This window comes from Epargyreus clarus, unplaced genomic scaffold (genome assembly GCF_041222505.1).
Source record: "Epargyreus clarus isolate Ecla_fem2 unplaced genomic scaffold, WU_Ecla_fem_2.2 ptg000012l, whole genome shotgun sequence".
Lineage (NCBI taxonomy): Eukaryota > Metazoa > Arthropoda > Insecta > Lepidoptera > Hesperiidae > Epargyreus > Epargyreus clarus.
In genome coordinates this window covers 6,178,529-6,198,218 of record NW_027332220.1, presented here as the reverse complement: position 1 = coordinate 6,198,218, position 19,690 = coordinate 6,178,529, and the positions used below count along the sequence as shown (strand labels likewise).

Sequence of the window (19,690 nt, the reverse complement as noted above, 5' to 3'; positions counted from 1 at the left end):
TTCTTTCCTATAGAGTCTATGGTAAATGGTAACTGTTGACTTTTACAATTAATAAAATAAATAATATGCCATTTCATTTATTTTAAATCAAATCTTAATCATCTTCAAAGCCTTTTGTGCTACATTCGAGAACATTTAAATTTTCTTAACTAAAATATTCTAAATCTACATTAAGGTAGGTCCACACTTACCTATAACATACATATTATATTTGTAATTACATTGGAAAATGTTACTAACGTTTTACATTATGTAATTTACTAAAATATGCAGTAAGTGGCCGCATTATTCACGTTCAATTATTATAGGTATGTGTGTACCTTTTAATAAATACACCGAATCGCTTAAATAATAACAGAAGCAAATAAAAACTACTTGAAAAAGTTAAGTTCCTTCAAGGGATTGTCACAGTTGTCCGCTCCCTTGCAAGACAACATCTGAGCGAGAGTCAGTTTGTACCAGTGCTTCAGAGAGGGCAGGGCGTGATCAACAATGTTCATCAACTCGTAAGGGTCGTCGTCCAAATTGTACATTTCTGTGAAGCTCTGAAATGTGAAAGTTAATGTATTATATTGTGTGCTTTAATTTCTTAGGAGGCGTCCTTAGGTGTGGATATGTGTGTTCCGGGGCTAGAATAGGGCTACGGTATCCCTGCCTGTCGTAAGAGGCGACTAAAAGGGGGCTTCCGGGGTTGCGGGCGGCAAGAGTGGGAGCTCGAACCGTCCAGTATGCTACCCCGGGAGGGATGGCGGTATGTGTGGTCGCATACCATCGTAATCACCAGATGTTGCGGGAGGAGCGAACGCTCCCCCAGGGCAGAGCCCGATTCGGGCATCGCGCTTGGAGGACTCCGGTTGTGTTCCGTTGGAGATCCCGGAGCTCTCCAACAAGCGCCGAGGACGGCCACCGGGGGGGTTTTAGTGCGGTAATAATCCCACATAACCCGACGTCGCTCCCACGTCGTCGGGTACCTTTTGAAGGTTTCCCCCTCGAAAAGAAAAGGTGTGGATATGTGATAGGATTCTCCTGTTCTATATGGAGTTGGATACGAATGTCTATAGGCGGCAGTGGTCTACCATTTATCATCAGGTGGACTACGTTTCTTTTTCTATTTCAAAGTTAAAAAAAAATCTGCAAATTAGCATCTTGTCCATCTGTTAGTAAGTGAGCAATGATGTCAAAGAGAATATAACCACTATGTTTAAAATGATGTCGATCTGTAACTAACCGATAGGATTGGAGTCCTACCGAAGATCGGTTTATACACGTTTCGCTACTACTGAGACCTAAAAAATACCTTGTATAGTTCTCCCTTATCATCCTCCAAATCAAAATACAATATGGTTTCTCTATATATTTTTTTCTTATCTATCGTTTCTCTTCTATGTGTACTATTGTTATATGCCAGAAATAGGCGTAGCGGTAGTGCCTCCGAAATCGCAACATGATGTTATCTACTACTCTAGTTTACTTACGTCTTTATCAGCAAATATGCAGTATTTCATATTGATTCGCTTAGCCAAGTGCCGCAAACACGCGTACGTATTATTCCTGGCGTCTTGACATTTGCATTCATATTTCGGATAACATTGCTGTAATAAAATATATTTTAATCATATTTTGTGTAGCTTTCTCTTAGTGGGAGAATGTTTAGAATTCAATCAATTATTTCTTATCACCCCATAACAGAAGCGCTTTATATACAAGTATAATTCATTTTAAAATGTTCTTTAACACTTTTTAACACACACTCCTTTGTAAAATTAATAAAGGACACTGGACAGACTAACGAACAGGTAATACTTTACTTAAATACTTACAGCCAAATGATCCCTATCATAGCTCCAAGGACACGTCACATCTACTGTTCCATCTCTACTCTCCCCGTAATATTCAATCAGCATATTCCGTTCCACTGTACCATTCTCTTTGAATAGTTGTATGGGCCTTCCATCCATTATTTTGGCAGGGGTGACTCCGGCCAAGCGGAATATTGTAGGAGATAAGTCTATGTTGAGGACTGGCTGGGTGCTTTCCACGTCCTTCGGAATCCCAGGACCTCGGATCAGGAGAGGAACTCGGATATCCGTTTCGTAGGGTTGTCGCTTGTCGTAGACTTGTGAGAATTGACCTGAAGCAAATATTATTATGGAGATATTACTTGTACAAATAGGTACTTAAATTTTTCTTGAATTTACTACGTCGCTTTTCTGATTTTGGTTCAGTACAAATATTTTCAATATTATGCTGAGTAGAATAAAAGCAACTATCGTTGTTTAAAGAGGTAAAATTAGATCTTTCTGTATAAACCAGACAATAGCAGCAATATACATAGCTCCGCTGTTTAGGATTGCTTGACGTGATGTATGACGTTAATAGTAATAATAAATATATTAACGAAAACAATATAGTAAAAAACTGAGCATAAATACTAACCAACTATTTTTTTAAAACCCAGAGCTACAGAAATAACCGATACAGGCATTTGATAATGTCGTTCTCATGTACAGCAGTAAGTACATAACAAAAATAACTCATCACTCGCGCGCCCGAAAAATAACTTCAAATACATACCAACATGGTAGCCATTATCCGAAGTGTATATCAAGTAGGTGTTGTCCAAAAGCGAGCTAGTCTCCAACGCGCCCACCACGTCCGCTACCATCTCGTCGACGGCCAGTAAGGCCTCCCATCTAGACCTGAACACTTCGTCTAGATGCGGCATCATCTCCTCTGGCAGCGGGGAAGGTGGCATCCTCATTAGCCAGTGTTTGTCCTGAAAACAATTTCTCCCTTTGACAAAACTCACATAAATTACCGTTAAAAAACTTCAAATTTTGTGGCGATTTTCTGTAACTCGCCAAGAGATGGCGCTACTTATATTCTGAATCACGGTATCGAAGTTTTATAAGCATATTGTATAATATTATAATACACGTTCCGAATTGTAACATTATTAACCTTGGCGTGAGCTCTCACCTTGCAAGAGTGTTTTATTAAAAATAATGTAACTAAGCAAGAAATATGCAAGGTAAGCTCTTTAAAATATACCACTGAAATATTATGGCTTCAAGATCTGAGTAATGAAATTTGAAAAAGGTTCTTCTCATTTTAAGAACGACTTTCATTGGGATTTTCTAAAATAAAATACACACTACTGACTGAAAGTAATTATAACAAGTATACATTTTCCATTATTATATTCGTTTCCGAAATTAACTACTAATATACGAGTAGTATAGTAATCACTAATAGTATATTATATTGAGTTACTTACAGTAGCAGCAAAGTTAAAGTTGGGGTGTTTCACCACAGTGACGTTGCTGAACGCACCCTTGTGCCTCTGCGCGGGGGTGAAGGGCTGGTGCGGCGCGGGGGGAGCCAGCACCATCAGAAAGGGAACAGATTCCGTTTGGTTTTCTATGTAGCTGATGCTTAAATCTCTCTAAAAACAATAAGAAATGTTGAATTATATCATGTAATTAAATATGAATGGTATATTTTATAAAATACGTATTTCGAATTTAAACATTACCATTTTGTCTATTATCAATATAAACATAATGATGAACAATACCCAGCCCTACAGAACAGTATCTGTACGACCTGTGACCTAAGGTAGGAACATCTTCTTCTGTTTGGGGTTGAATACAGATTTCCATGGGCGGCAGTAGCCACTTACCATCGGGTGGACTGCATGCCCGTCCGCTACTTCTATATTACAAAAAAAGATTTAATTGTGAGGCGTACCCGGGAACGTTAACCCACGTGACTCAGGTAGAAGATATCTTTTTCAGGTTCGTAGCGAAATATCGTATTTATTTGTAGTATTTCAACTTAGTCCTCAGCGATAATCAAAGCATTTGTGGCCTGAGGTAGGCTTTTCCTGGTTTGAAGAGAGAAGGCAGATTTGTGACCTCAGGTAGAGTTCAATCATACTTCTTGTTGATTACAGGGACCTATTTGAGGGCAGTGACCATTATCATCACGTAGACTGCACGCCGTTTAATATATCTAAAACATAAGAAGGTAACCATACTCACAATTATGTCAGTAAGGTACAAATCAGTAGAATGTGTGGGAACGCCGTTGTTTGACAAGGTATAGTTGTAGTACACCGAGTTTCCGACAAGACCGTGCCATTCTGACCAACCAGGCGGCACTACCTCAGGACCGCCGGCGGATTTCACACCATACTGCAACATACAATTTAAGTAAGAACAGCATAAATATTTTTTCTTACTCCTAATGCATATTTACAATATCTGCTGTATTCATTATTGTTTGTCGTTGTTTTCTTTTGTTGTTTTGTAACACCTGCTGCAAATTGTCTACATCCACCCAGGGTTGACTGGTAGAGAATGCCATCAGGCATTATGTCGGCCCTTTTGTACATTTCTTTTTAGAGGTGATGCAATAAATTTTAAATAAATAAATAAATACCGCAGCAAAAAATGGTCGCCTAGGGACCAAAAGTTATTGTAGGTACCTACCTAATCTTTAAGAATAGCTACAGTTTTATTGTAATCCTTTTAAATCAACTGTATTAACTGCATACATGCTCATCTATGACTGCATATCATGAGTTCGTTGCTACTACTTCAAGATACGGAGTTATATTTTGAGGACACTCTACCATTAGAGAGCTTGTGTTCAAAGCCCAAAAAATATGTATCAGAGCAATATGTAATTTACAACAAAGAGATTCCTGCAAACCTTATTTTAAAATTCCTACGCCTATTACGGCAGCAAAGAAGATATCTATTATCCATCAAATTCGCGATGTAGCTAATATTCATAATATTTTTAATCTATTTTCCTGGACAATGGCTAGCTAGCGATTATTTAATGGGTTTTTAATAAGGATAGACTAGTGCGCTTATGTAATTATATTGAAAATAATATACGTATACTACCTATAGGTACCTTATCTTTGCTACATCTTCCTCTTAGGTTACCCACATATACATTTACAATCCTGTTTATAGAGGTAAATGCAGTTTAATCAATTAAAATGATGCAATAAAGAGCCTTAAATCTCACCTCATTTAAATACTTCCCAGCGTAGAACGTATTATATCCCGCTTTGCTCAACTCCGTCGCAAAGGTCTTCGTTTCGAGAACCTTCCATTCATGATTGTAGCACCCACCAGCGAGGCTGTTGTTCCACGTGTTATGGTTGTGGACATACAGACCCGTGAGAAGACTCGCCCGGCTCGGACAGCAGATTGGTGATGTGGTAAACTTCGAAGGATCATCATCATAGGGTTTATTTTTTCAGTGTAGTTTAGAAGACGTAAAGAGTACCTACCTACTAGCTGTATATAATAGCTGCCTTATTTATAGCATTGAACAACACGATTAATTTCGCTGTTGATTTGAACACAAGTGGTTAGGCAAACGAGGCGTTTTAGTCCTCAGGGATGTGTAACCGACCATTAATTAATTTAATTTAGATTACTTATTTAGAAATTTGTTAATGTCTATCAATCAGGGATGTGTAAGCAACGCATGTGTAACCGACCTATAATTAATTTAATTTAGATTACTTATTTAGAAATTTGTTAATGTCTATGAGTCTCTACTAAAAATCATGTGTAAGACCGAGTGTAGAAACATATTAACACGTTCACTGCGGTTCACCCACAATCGGCCCGACGCGGTGCCAAACCAATATGCGCACAGGAAAAATAGGTCTTTCTCGCTAGTGCGAAACCTGTTTCTTGGGTATTTTTACGGCAGGCCTTTTTCGACCTCCGCCGCATAGAACGTAAAAAAAGTTATCTCAGTGCGGGGGCAGGCCTGTTTTGGTGGATGACCGCTCGCGACCTGTTGCCGCACTGTGCAGATGCGTACGCGTTGACCCGCTAGTAGTGTTGTGCTAGCTTCGAGAGGAGGACGCGCTCGCGCTACTCGGTTTCCTGCAAGCTTCGTTACAATGGCGCATTGTAAAAACAAAATAGTACTAGAAAATGATAGTGATAACGAAGAAGAATACGGTGGTTCATATTTCGAAATCCCTAAGAAAAATCTTTGTAATTATATAAAATTTTGGTCTACCTTTATAATTACTATTTTTGACTTATGTGTAACACATTAAAAAGGCTCGGCTTGTGTTTATTAAAATTTAATAAAATTAATGACTCGGTATTTTCTTTTCTTTTACTATCCCATCACTACATAAATTACACTCTAGTGCGGTATCGGGCCTTATCGACCAGACATTTTTGATTGCTAATTTCTAATTTTCTATTTGGAGGAGCCAGGGGCGGGACTAATGTATAGACAAGTGATTCATGAGGATTTTAAAAGTATAAAAATTTATAATGTAAAATGCGCCTTGACTAAGATAATAGGGCTTCAATACCACCCAGAGGTGTCGGGTCGAAAAGGCCTGCCACGCACAATAAGAAAGTCAAGTGGATGCATTTTTGGACTGCCGTCGCACTAGCTGAAAGTTACTGTTTTTTTTTACGCAGCGAACGTGTTAAAGATCTTCCAAGACAGAGGGGTTTTCTTTAAAGGTGGCCGGTACACACACGAGTTTCTTAGTTGTCAGGGAAATTAAATTTAGATTTCTTGTTTAGGAATTTGTAAATGGTCTATGATGTTCTCTACAAAAAAATCTAGTGTAAGACCGAGTGTAAAACATCTTTATATTAAAGCCCCTACAAAACAGAGTGGTTTTTTCGTAGTAAATGTGGTGTTCTACAAGAGTGGAACTGAAACAGCGCTACAACTCAAACTTTAATTCCTAAATAATCGACCAACAGAGGCGATGCTTGAAGATTTACACGGGCGATTCAGCTGTCAAGCTTTTGATTCAATTGAAAACTCATATTAAGAGTACCTACTGCAGACTAAAGTTCAGAGTACTGAAGTAACATTTAGAAACAGGTGCAATGTTATTTTTTTCTGTTTAATCTGAAATACTAGCACAAAGCTTCATGGAGGTAGTTAGAATTCGTCATAGTCGTAGAACCATAGAACAAAGATGGATTTAACAAAAATGCGAAATTCACTTTTTATCATATTTGGATAACATATTGTCTAAATATTATTACTGCAATACAGAAAAAAAAATGTATTTTAGTTTTCAAATGAATCAGTCGGTATAACGACGGATTTGAGTAGCCCTCATAGTAAATGACGTTTGTGAATAACTTGAAATGGCTGCCCTGTAAAGTTTGGTATTTGTTACATCCAACTTTATTCTATGACTATGATGAATTGTATGCATTTAAAAAATGTTAGGGTGTAAGTTTTACACGCATATATATGTGTTTAAATTATATTGACATAATATAATTAATGTCTGTGCAAAAGCAAAATAGTGTGCTTAGTTGCAGATGTGATAAACTTACAGAATTTGTGAACGTTACACCCTCCTTTCCAATAAAACGTTGCACATTCTTCATTGGGTTCTGAAAACGAAATAAAACAACATGTCTCTTCACTATTCTATTTATTGCTTAACTCAATAACAATGTTTACTAACCATTCCACCAAGAACCACATCTTGGTCATCCGTTACGATGACGACAAAGTTTGGTTTCTTCGTCTCCTCACATATTCCAGAGTGTAAAAATAACGTTAGAAGCATAAAAATAAACATCTTTGCAGTTTTATCTTACAAATAACAAAGAATGTACGTATTTCTCTATTGCGGTGTGGCTGGCATCACATCCAAACCGGTACACTCACTGGCGACCACTACTCCGACAGCGAAAAAGCCAATGCTCTTTATGACTGACCTGAAAGATAAAAATGTTTAATGTAAATAATAATAAGTGTTGTTTAATATTTGTTTCAATACATATTATTGCGTGACTTCGCTTGTATTATTACTGATACACTGATTAGAAAATTGTATTTTATCAGAAATTTAAAACAAAAACAAAATTTTGAACAAGTCTTGTAAGGATTACTCTAGCTAATGTTAGTAATTTATTGTGATTCTTGTGAAAGTATGAGTTAATTTTATTCTCAAAGTCAACAATGCACACAAGCCTTACTAAACACTTGAACTGAGACTGCACAGACCTATAACTCTTAAAATACCTACCTATGACCTTTAAAATATATTTGTATTATTATACCTATAGTTTAAAGGCACAGAAAATATGTTTATTAAACTTCCATCAGTGACTAAGTGGAGTTAATTTAAAACTTCAATTAAAATACATTTAGATATAACAAGTTTCACGGTAATTGGTCAGACTTTATGGGAACTTAATGATTTTATTTTTATACTCATACAGTAACTTCAATTTTTATATAATTATACACATTGTATAAACATTTGGCCATTTTATTCAGTTTATAGTTAAGGTTAAATAAACAGTGATAATCTTTGTGATATGAAAGCAGGATAAACATGTGTGAGCACATACATGATGTGTGTATGTATTTGTACCACTATTGTTGGTAATTAATTTGCTACTAAAACCCTTATCTTAATTTTGAACAAACAAACTTAATTTTAACAAGATAATATTCGTACCAAGTGTGAATAAGTTGACAAGTTAACTTACCTATTTACTCACCATATAGGTAATTCAAACAATCTTAATGTTTATAATGATTAAAAAATAAAAAAAGTGTATATATACATATTTGTATAAGTAGGTTGTATCAATATATTCACGCCTGGTACCCATATATAAATTGTATAACAAGAAAGTACAAGTACAGCTGTTTATTTTGATTATTGTAGTTTTATTAAATTATTTAGCATCTGGTGATATTGAATAATGCTGGATTGCGCCCGTCCTTAATATTTATCTATCCACTAATTAACTAATAAAAACTGGTGTTGGGTAGGGCAAAGCACTTTTTGGATGCCATTAGTACAATCAGTGGAGTCATATTTTTGTAACTATTTCAAATGAATATTGTGCATAATTTAACAAGTTTATATTTTATTTTTGGAGCAGGATTATGTCAAAAATAAAGTAGAAAATGTATAATATCAATCAGTAATGTTCACCCAGAAGAAAGTTATTCTGCGCGAGAATCAAACTAAACGTAATCGCGTCGCGTAAATAAATACGAATTTCTAACACGCCTTTTTAATATAAGCGGTTTTATTATGCTCTATTACCGCTTCTTAAATAATCATAAAAATAATTACTAAAAGTAGGAATTATTGACGGAGTTTCCCTTGGGTTACACATTTACATACTTAATAAATCATTACTATTTTTTTTAAGACAATAATGTTAATAATACATGCCGCACGCTTATAAAATATCCTTAAAGTACCGATATTACAAATACGCAATATAATAGAACACAATCAACCTTTTTTAAGAGGTTATGACCACTCACCATTTGAAAGGATCGTAATAGAATTCTTTGAGGAATGAGACAACACCTTGACTGCCCATTATACTAAAGTTTACACGATGTTCAAAAAATTAGGTGTATAGTAGTAAAGGAAGTACGAATAGGGTAGAAGATAATTATTGGAAATATAATTTTGCGCAGACACCAAGATATTTCACGTTCTAAAAAATCAAACTGACAGTGCTGACAGTCAGTGTTGGCAACCTGGGAGATGGCGCTGATCGTACCAGGGGCGTAAAATTATCGTATCTGCCGAAAAATTATCGTACATTTCATAAGACACGTCATTTTTCGAATTTTGTGTTGTGAGTGGCGTTTTTTTTTTTTTTTTTGGTCTTCCGTGCTATTGGACTGTTGTGTGCAAAGTACTCAAGTACTTCGTGAGTACTTTGGAGTCGAATACCAAAAATGGCCGACTCGGCACATCATTAGGCGCGATGCACGCGTTTACCGTAATATATATTATATATATTTTTTATTAATAAATAGCCCTTTTTTCGGAAAAATGATCATTGAAAGGCATATATAATACGTTTATGAATTAACTAGTTTTTGCCCGCGGCTTCGCCCGCGTTTAAAAGAAAATAATATGACATACTAACATACATAAAACTGAAAATTCGTACCTTCATTGGAATGGCAGTGGCGCCATCTGGCGAAAATTGTTCGTACCAACTATGAAACCTTCGTGGGCTCATGGACAACAACTTTGCTGAAGATCATCACTTGATCAAATGCATAGTTTACGAATCAATTTTTACTAACATCGATTACAATAATCGATTTATTTGGTCCAAAAGATCGATTCTCCGATTAATCGATCTTAGATCGCCATCCCTACTTCCCGTGGGATTTCCGGGATAAAAACTATCCTATGTCCTTCCTCGGGTCTCAGACTATCTTTGTGCAAAATTTCATTAAAATCGGTTCAGTGGTTTAGGCGTGAAGAACAGACAACCAGACAGACAGACAGACAGACAGAGTTACTTTCGGATTTATAATATTAGTAAGGATTAAAACAGTTTCCCAAAAAGTTTCAAGTTGCCAATTATCGTACATTTGCGTACGATAATGACTCGCAATCGTACATCGTACGGTGGTATCAAATTATCGTACATGTACGATAATTATCGTACGGTTGCCAACACTGCTGACAGTTGACATTGATGTTTGCCAATGAATGACACTTTTAAACTCTGTGTCATGCTTGAAGAAATGAAAAATATTTTGCTTTAACATCTTAGAATTTAACGCGGGTTTTAATATTTTAATATTCGGAGCAGTGAAACGCCTAAAAAAGAAACTAAGTAACTAGTATATTTATATTTTATTTACTCAGTTGTATTTTGTAAAAAAGCCTTTATATTATTATTCATTGAATTTTTATTTTATTTTTATTTAAGAGTATACCCACAGAAACATACGCATACCTAATTTACCCAATAAACAGTATCATAATTTTATTCTCAAGTGGGACTTGGGTATAATAAAAATTAATTACACATATTTTGCATGATTATTGCTTTATTTGTAAATGCACGTAGATCATTTATTACAAAGTATCTACTAATAAAATATAAATCATTTATTAGCAGCAATAGTTTTGATAATCCAATCCGTGAAATGAGAAACTTTGGTATACACTCCAGGGTAATATTTCAAGCCACAATCATAGCCGAAGGAAACCAAGCCAACTACAACGCCTTTGTAAATTAAAGGTCCACCAGAGTCACCATAGCAGCCATCTACGCCGTCGACATCAACGCGACCAGCGCACATCATGGAGTCAGCAATAATGGCCCCAATAGTTGTGTAACGCATTCTGCAGTCTTGTTGATCTACTGTGTACATTGTTGCGTGTTGTAGCTGTTCTGGCTGTGGTCCGCCTTTCTGTAATAAACACCGTAAATTACTATATTTATCTATTTTACTGGCAATGTCATTACTACTGTAGTTGTACATTGAACGGTGCTGGCTTTTCAATTTAATTTATTTGGACCAGCAAAAGGAAAGTTTCTCTAACTTGCTAACTTATTAGAGACTAGCAATAACCGCGACTTCGCCCGCTTTTTGTTCAATCTTAATAAAAATAGCCTATTAATAGCATGGATTTCCGCAAAGTAACGCCTGATACAATTAAAATAGTATAGGCTATTTTAATCCATGCACTCCTGACTAGTGTAGCTTTCTGATTGTGAAATAATTTTCATAATCTGTTAAGTAATTCCGAAGACTAACCCTTAAAAACAAACAAACAAAGATATAAACCTTATCTCTTAATAATATTAGTATATACTAGTATAGATATTAGTAGTAGGATACTAGTAGGTCCGACTTCTAATGCTTATTAGCTTTAGAAAGAGAACTAGAGCTTAATAGACTGCAGAGTAATCGGTGTCTACTAAATATCAGTATTCATTCGTATTTTTTTTACTTTTGTTTCGCTGTATGAAATCAATTAAAATTTATCCTGGACTTACTAGAACACATCAATTCTAAAACAGTAAGCTGTATTTAAAGAAGAGCTTCTTGTAAACCAGGTTTAATATTATTAGTTTATTTGGCTAATAACAATTTACCTGCGTTACTCCCCAGCCCACTAAGGTGCAAATCGAGTCTGGTGCTAATTCTTTACCGGCCTTGACAATCGTGCCCTGTCTGACCAAGTTGCCGAGGGTAAATCGTCGAGCTACAACCACCACCGCCACATCGTTTGTGAAGTAGTTCCTGTCGAATGCCTGATGTGGTATTATGGTTTTCAGTTTGTGCAGAACTCCTCCCCTTGTTCGAAAGGAGGATCCTACTCTTATTTTCCAGTACTGGGGCATTGTATAGCTGAAAAAATATAATGAAATTATATAAGCTTTTCGTTGACCCGCATGCCGGAGCGGTTATCATACCAGTCTGACGCGCAAATGGTTCCAGGTTCGATCCCTGGCCAGAACGATAACTAAATGGTAAATTTAGATATCTTTTCTGGGTCTGGGCTTTTGTGTATTCGGCTTTGTATGTGCTTATGGTATCCAAAATACAGGGAATTCTAAGCTGAAATAGGGGCGACTGGGGTGCGGCCGGAGTTGAACCACCCTTGAACGTTTTTATTATTTACTTAAGGTACATTATTTTGTTCTAAATCTATGTTATGAGCGAGTTTCACTTACTCTCTACCAGTATTTCTATTCATCAGGAAGCAATGTGCGGCAGATATCACATGTTTGGAGGTAAGGATGACCCCTGCGCAGTGCTGCGTGAACTGTTGAGTACCCCATGTGTCTAGCAACAGCTGAGCTAGAATGGGGTATTGCTGTATGGTGGTCGGAGCTCCGCCCAGTACTCTCGTCATTAGGTACTGGGTGTCTCCTGAGAAAAAAATATTAAGGAAAGACAATTATTATCAGTATTATTATAAATATAAACCTACTGTGTTAAGAGTTAAATGTTTCTAATTTAAATTTAAATAACTGATTGATTAGATGCCTTCGTGATTTCCTGGCCGCAATAAAGTAAATAATAAAAAATATTTTGTATCGTATTACATATTTAGGCTAAATATAAAATATATCTAAGTATTGAATAAATGTGTTAACAAATCCTCGTTTAAATTCAAATAGATTCAAATAAATTCCTACCTTGAACAGCCCATACAAATAGTATAAAGGTTCGCAATACGTATGCTACACACGCCATTTTCACAAGACCATTTATTTTATGTTATTCAATCCGTTACTTGTATATCACACCCGGTCTAGACACTTACTGACAAGAACTCTTCAAGCTGATCGATGGTTGTACTAGTATTTACATTACTTTCTTAAATAACAGCATGTGCTAGGCATAAACTATAACGGGAGCTTTTATAGTTGGACTAAGCGCCGTTGAGCAGGGAAAAGCTCGGATTTTTCATGTATATTTTAGTCTACGTAAATTATTGAAAACTTTCGGCTAGTATCATCAATAGTGGCCGGAAGTTTCCAATAAAATGTATAGGTAACGTTAAGTAATATATTTTGATATTTAATGTATGTGTTCTTATTCGTGTGTAGAATTAATCCTTTAATACACCTAAAGCTAAATTATTAGGTATAATTTAAAATTAAAGTTGAATTCAGAAGTATAACATATTGACTCACAGGGATGAAATATAAGGTAGTTGCGGAGCTGTAGGTTTGTTAAAATATTTTTTGGGTCCTGATAATATAGCACTGAGCTTTCTTATCCCTACATGAGCCCTGGTTTATTTGTGTGCGAGTCTGTTAAACTTTAATTTGCCCGCGGCTTCGCTCGCGTTACGAAGTAATATTATTAACCAAGAAGATTTATGCAAACTTTCATCCCCTATATTATGCCCTTGGGGGTAGAATTGATCAAAATCCGTTCTTAGCGGATGCCTACGTCATAATATCTACCTGCATTCCAAAATTTCAGCCCGATCCGTTCAGTGGTTTGGGCTATGCGTTGATAGATCACTATGCCAGTCAGTCACCTTTGAGTTATATATATTTAGAAGATTACAAATAGGTAATAAAGTGTTAAATAAATAAGTTCTTGATTGTTATTCAATAGGTTCCTACTAATTGCATATTTTCAACAGCATTTTTTCAAATATAAAAACAATCAAATACTAAGACGAAGCCATCCCGCTACACTTTATTTAAATGAAAAAGTACGCAGTGTATCGAATATGAACCATTAATCATATTGTCTCGACTTTTTGTTTAGGAGAACACTTTAAATAAGCGTATCGTATACTATTACATACCATGTCATTACTAGCAGTAATAGTTTATTGGAAATATCCACCTTTTTATGCTTCAGTAGTGTAATTGTATTGTAAAAAAAATAAACACGTAGATGTTCTAAAGTTCTGGTGTTCACGACTACCCATATGCAAATGACGTTTTTATTTTTTTGTAATTTAAAAATCTAGTTAACAGCTGGTATTTTGAAGTAACAAACAGACACATCTATTTTATTTATTTGTATACAGTATAGATGTATACAAATAAAGCCCTATGTCACCTACATAATCATAAATTATGATTTACCAGTTCATTTCCTTTTATTTCAGAAAATTATCCCGTTATTAATTTAATTAGGCTCAGTCCCGCGACATATGGTCCTTCGAGTCGGACTTAATTTGCGATGGGTACAGCATAGAAGCGAGTGTGAAATAAGCTGATTTGATAAATAAGGTAAAAGAAATAAACGAAATATGGAGTAAAATATTAACGTAGGTCCCAAAAACATAAAATTCAAATTTACTTTTCATTGTCACGTTTTATTAATTAAATCGGGGATTTGTTTTTGTATTATTAGGGTTTAGCGTAAGAAGCTGTTTACATCCACGGTAATCATTAGAGTTAAACATCTTGCGAAAATTTAATATTTAAAATAGTATAGTGCAATGATATAAAATTTGGTCTCTCAAGGTTGATTTTCCGTACTTTCTTTGGTTTTTCAAACTTAAATGTTGGAGTGAGGAAGTTTCACCTTTTACAGTGTGACGTAAAACGTTATGAGAAAATAGATCGCTCTTTAACTCAAGGGAATGTGAAATTTAATATACATATGCATTGTAATTAGAGACCCTTGTCTAGGAATAGAACCAACAATAATACAAATCGAGATGGAGATATAAAAATGTCATACTAATCATAAATTTTACATTTTACTAATGATAGAAAAGAAAATAACGAATGCTTCGCAAATTTTTATTCATAACAACAATATACCTATTACTTACATTAAAATTTATTCATTGTAAAACTCATGGTTTACAGACATATTCTTATTTACAAAACGTCTACAAGTCAAAAATGGTAGCCATATTAAAGAATTTATCTAATAATTCCTTTATTTCTTATAGAAGCCTGTATTTGGGCGTCAATACTAGTGTAATACTTCATACGAGTCAGTAATTTTACAACCTTCTTCAAATCGCCATCAAAAAAAGCAGTAGACAATTGTTTTTGTAGATCTTTTATCACAGCCTTATTTTCTTTGTTGAGTTTCATAATTTCTTCTTCAGTTTCTGCGCTCTCAACTTCTTCATTCTTCTCCATTATCATCATTAGGAACTCTTGGTCTGCTTCTGTGCTTTCAGGTAATTCTTTGCCCCTCAATTTCAGCATGTAAATCCCTGTAAAAAAATCGAGTACTTAAATTAATATGTAATGAAAACTCTTTTATTTCTAAAATTATTTTACAGTTCTTTGTTTAAATCAGAGCCAATCAAAACCATCATGTCTGTCTGAAAAGCTTGATTGAGACCAATATTTGAGAAGAACTCTACAACTAAGCGTGGCCTGGATATTTTTTATTAAGATAAGTAAGTGACTTTGTAAAAGTAATATGCAGAAAAGAACATATTGTGATAGGAACTAAATATGTCATAATGATAAAATAAAATATTACGATTTTTTTTCCAAATAACGATGACTATTTATTGAATAAACATTTATTTTCATTAAATACAAAAATTTACGAATCTATTTCAAATCGTGACTACCTACTTAATTCGTTTAATCAGTGACTTCGGTAATAGTTATTGCGCATGGCGACGCGTCGCCACACCGTACACACTACTGCATATAGACTGTATATATATACCATCGTATAGCCACGGCATGCGTCGCCACGCCAGAAATCGGTTTTACGTGCGGCTATAGAAGTTTCAAATCAAAAAATGTTTTCAAAGATATGTGAATTCTACCAATTTGCTCTTGGCCTAATACTTCTTATTGTGAGAGACGACCCATGCCCAGCATTGGGACAGTAAAGGGTATATACAGTAAGGGGATGATGATGTCTAATTCAACCCATTTTGAACTTTAACATAATGATAATGGAATAATATTATAGTAAAATGATACTGAATCAATACCTCTGGCTAGTGGCTCCAGGAGAGTTTTATATGCCTCATTGACTAAGGATGAATACTTTTCTGATATTTCTTGTTCCTCTTTCACTCTAAAAACATGCATTGTCACATAAACACAAAGTAAATAAGTACAAATGTTGACAGATACAGTGTAAATTTTGATGAAAACAATTCGCGGTGTAAGAGTCAGATGAACGTATCTACATTTTGTCAAGTTTACAGGAGAGCAAAAATAGTGTGAAAATTCGCCACTTCAAACTTTACCAGATCATTAATAGAGATAATATACAGTAGTTGAAATAAAAATATTGAATATAGCATTACGTCATTTTGCCATTTCATAAAAAACTACATTGTGGACCGTTTTGTGAAAAAGAAACCAATTTTTTATTTTTTGTACATACGTTCATCTGACTCTTACACCGCGAATTACTTGAGGGTCAAACAGTTGATAAGAGCCAAAGATTAGTATTAATTACTATTATAATTAATACACAAAATATATTGATATGTAATAGTCTTTATAAAAATTTGTTGACCAAAAGTTTAGATAAATTTTAATAAGAAAATTATGACACACTTGGTGTTATATTATATCATAGAGGAGGTAATCCCCTGACGATCATTACAGAGTCCTTAATATTATACCTTAGTCAAGATGTAATAAAATTTGCAATACCTATTTGCATATTTGTCTGGATGTAGATACTTCTGGAGATTCTTGTACTTGGTTGCTAAGTCAGTCTCATCTAAGTCATACGACTCACCAACTCCCATTATCTTGAAATAATTTTCTTTTCCCTCAGGTTTTTGCAAGATTTTGCAATGAGAACAGAATAAATTTGCAACGAGGGTGTCATTGTTCTTGCCACAAGACCAACAAGAAGCGAAACGGACCTGCCGCAGAGTGTTTTTCAAAGCGAAATTCAAAATAAACCTTCCTACACTCATAATTTTAGATTGAAACTTCCAATGATACCTAAGGCGTATTATAGGTTATGATATCTTATTTCAGGTGGGATTTTCAGTTTCAAGTGGGCTTCGAATGTCACTTTCAGGAGAATTATATTTGATTAATCATTATATTAAATTTTTCTTAGAACTTGGTGTTATACCTTTTAGGTTATAACTTGACACTTATGTCATACTTGTATTTGTTTTGGCAATCAGCTGATCGTTGATAATTATATTTTTTAGAAGATCTGGTAAATGTTATTTTTACATAAGTCCATGAAGGTTGATTTATTCGTATGGTTAAAATTAATTTGTTATGAAATATAAATAAACAATTGATTTATAACAAAGCAACATTTTAAAGTAATTATAACAGTAAGTTACTGTCAAAATAGTTATTATAGATTATTGGCTGAACTATTCAGATATCATGAGCGTTTCTCAATAGAATAATAACAGTCAGCTGTTATGTCTGATCTGATGTCACTTGTCACAAATGTCAAGCGCTTTATGTTATTATTTGATTTTCCAAAAATAAATAAACATTTTTTCATAAAATTAGTACGTAAACATTGTACTGCTTTTGGATCTACAATGGTATCGTATTTTGGCAATGACGCGATCGAGTCCACGAACTTTCAGAAGGAGATATCGAAAATGATGCACGGTTTCGGTGACAATCCAAATCCAAATGCAGCTACTGTTGTGTTGGTGGAAAATATTGTGTTACAACAATTAAGAAGTATGCTTCAGGAAGCTCAAGAATACTCTGCCATGCGTGGCGCGAAGTCCATTTCGAATTACGACATAATTTTTTTAATGAGAAAAAATAACCTGAAATTAAAACGTTTGTACGATTACCAGTTAAAGTTAGATCAAATCGATAAAAACGTTGTTACACAAGGAGATCCGATTAACGGGATAATTGAGGATAAGAAAGACATGCCTAAGAAACGGCGAACCCACATCGATATCATACAAGAACTCGATGAGGCAGATGAAGTAAGTCAAATAACATTCGACTCTATAGATTTCCTGAGGAAGGTACGAGCATCAAAAATAACAGAATCCATGCCATTTGATAAATACGAAGCATATTTCAAAGCGAGATGTGTTTCCTTCCGAGCAGGCAGTACTCTTTGCAAGGGGTTCGTGAAGCTCGAAAAATGGATTAACCCATCAAAGGAACTGAAGATTTCAATGCCAGCATTAGAAGTCTTATGTTTTCTGGCTTATGAGACCGTTGCAGAAATAGTTGACGCTGTATTTCTTATAAGACAAGACAGTAAGAAGAAAAGTGGAGACCCATTTAGCAAGTTCGAAGGAGGGTACTTCTGTAATCCTCTATGTTTAAGTACCTCGGTGTATATCAAGGCTGGGTATGAGGGAGTCCCTGCAATCACTGTAGCGGAAGTAAGGGAAGCTCTGAGAAGATACTTTGCCCCGCAGAGCGGTATGAATGGATTATTTCATAGGAATATGAGTATGGATTTACCCGTTAGATACATTGCACTATGAATTAAGTTTGCTTTTCTTTGATCTGAAATCACTTTCTATTTAGTAAATAAAATATACTGTTAAATAACTAATGATTTTAATTTCAAATTGAATTTTAGAAGTTTATGAGCAAGACGACATGATGATAAGTGGTCTTTGTTGCCTATAGACATGTGTTATCAATTCTAAGTAGGATTGGTCTCTCTGAAATTGGTCCTACATGAACTTAACTCTGGATTAAGGTTCTTTGCCTTACAATACTTTATAAGAAGCTATATTTAATGATGCTATTTTAAGATATGAATAGGTGTAGCAGTGGTGCCGCCACATCTGAGTAACTAATAAGTAACTAGCTGAGTAATAATCTGTACAGTTATATTCTTTGAAGGTGGTAGAATTCTTTGTGGTTCTACTCCGTTGCACCTACTTCTGCCTAATAAGAGCAGTGTTAAACGCTAATGTGTTCCACATTGAAGGATGTGGTATGAGAGAAACATTCCAAGTTTGTGCTCAGGAGGCTAAATGCAGTACAGTTTGAGGGACGATAAAACAGGTTTTTCGTATTATATAAGGACATTTTATGTAGAAACAGCTTTGAAACTATTTAGTTCAACGTATTGCCAGGACTCCCTGGCGTTTATTTAAGTTTATTTAAGTCCTGGCAATACATTTAGGAAGCATCTAGAGGGCGGCAAAATTTTTAATAGGGCAGTCGTTTTAGCTGAAAAATATCGCAGAGATCAGAGGTATATAGGATGATTGGTAAAAGACTGTACATAATGAAGGAGAACATACGGTGCTCGATTATGAAACCGAATATTTATAAAATAGGGACTTAAAATTTTACCTAATTATTAATATGCTTAGACATCGACGGTGCATCAATGAGTTGCTATGCGCTGGCGCACACCAGGGCGGCGCCAGCGGCTAGTCAAGGCGCACGCTCCGCCATTGTTGTATGCAACATTTCCCCGGGATTTTTTTTTATCTCTGCATTATCCATCCACGTTG

The 19,690-nt window shown here is 35.1% G+C and overlaps 3 protein-coding genes across 3 annotated transcripts; 1 reads left to right on the top strand and 2 right to left on the bottom strand.

Annotated features, from left to right (window-relative positions):
• Window positions 1–61: 61 nt before the first annotated feature.
• On the bottom strand, window positions 62–9,533 carry LOC140746217 (N-acetylglucosamine-6-sulfatase). The gene is made up of 10 exons (XM_073078270.1): window positions 9,331–9,533; window positions 7,499–7,754; window positions 7,365–7,424; window positions 5,044–5,244; window positions 4,044–4,196; window positions 3,278–3,445; window positions 2,575–2,776; window positions 1,821–2,131; window positions 1,476–1,592; window positions 62–545 (listed from the first exon to the last, which is right to left on the bottom strand). Exons 2-10 carry the CDS (start codon window positions 7,613–7,615, stop codon window positions 372–374), a joined length of 1,503 nt encoding a protein of 500 aa, XP_072934371.1. The 5' UTR covers window positions 7,616–7,754; window positions 9,331–9,533; the 3' UTR covers window positions 62–371.
• Window positions 9,534–10,918: 1,385 nt separating this feature from the next.
• On the bottom strand, window positions 10,919–17,353 carry LOC140746202 (trypsin CFT-1). Its single transcript, XM_073078250.1, has 6 exons — window positions 16,908–17,353; window positions 16,232–16,317; window positions 15,239–15,487; window positions 12,510–12,705; window positions 11,928–12,183; window positions 10,919–11,238 (listed from the first exon to the last, which is right to left on the bottom strand). The coding sequence occupies exons 1-6, from the start codon at window positions 17,177–17,179 to the stop codon at window positions 10,930–10,932; spliced, it is 1,368 nt and encodes a 455-aa protein (XP_072934351.1). The 5' UTR covers window positions 17,180–17,353; the 3' UTR covers window positions 10,919–10,929.
• A 298-nt stretch (window positions 17,354–17,651) lies between these two features.
• On the top strand, window positions 17,652–18,767 carry LOC140746201 (transcription initiation protein SPT3 homolog). Its single transcript, XM_073078249.1, has one exon. It carries the CDS (start codon window positions 17,663–17,665, stop codon window positions 18,698–18,700), a length of 1,038 nt encoding a protein of 345 aa, XP_072934350.1. The 5' UTR covers window positions 17,652–17,662; the 3' UTR covers window positions 18,701–18,767.
• Window positions 18,768–19,690: the final 923 nt, after the last annotated feature.

Coding starts and splice junctions, on each gene's coding strand:
- LOC140746217 (XM_073078270.1), bottom strand. CDS start 7,615: ATGTTTATTTTTATGCTTCTAACGTTATTTTTACACTCTGGAATATGT. Junction 3,446..4,043: donor TGTACCTTACTGACATAATT/GTGAGTATGGTT, acceptor TATTGTTTTTAG/AGAGATTTAAGCATCAGCTA. Junction 2,132..2,574: donor GGATAATGGCTACCATGTTG/GTATGTATTTGA, acceptor TATTTGCTTCAG/GTCAATTCTCACAAGTCTAC.
- LOC140746201 (XM_073078249.1), top strand. CDS start 17,663: ATGTCACTTGTCACAAATGTCAAGCGCTTTATGTTATTATTTGATTTT.
- LOC140746202 (XM_073078250.1), bottom strand. CDS start 17,179: ATGAGTGTAGGAAGGTTTATTTTGAATTTCGCTTTGAAAAACACTCTG. Junction 12,706..15,238: donor TCGTATGAAGTATTACACTA/GTATTGACGCCC, acceptor TTTTCTCAGGAG/ACACCCAGTACCTAATGACG. Junction 12,184..12,509: donor AATAGAAATACTGGTAGAGA/GTAAGTGAAACT, acceptor ATATTTTTTCAG/CTATACAATGCCCCAGTACT.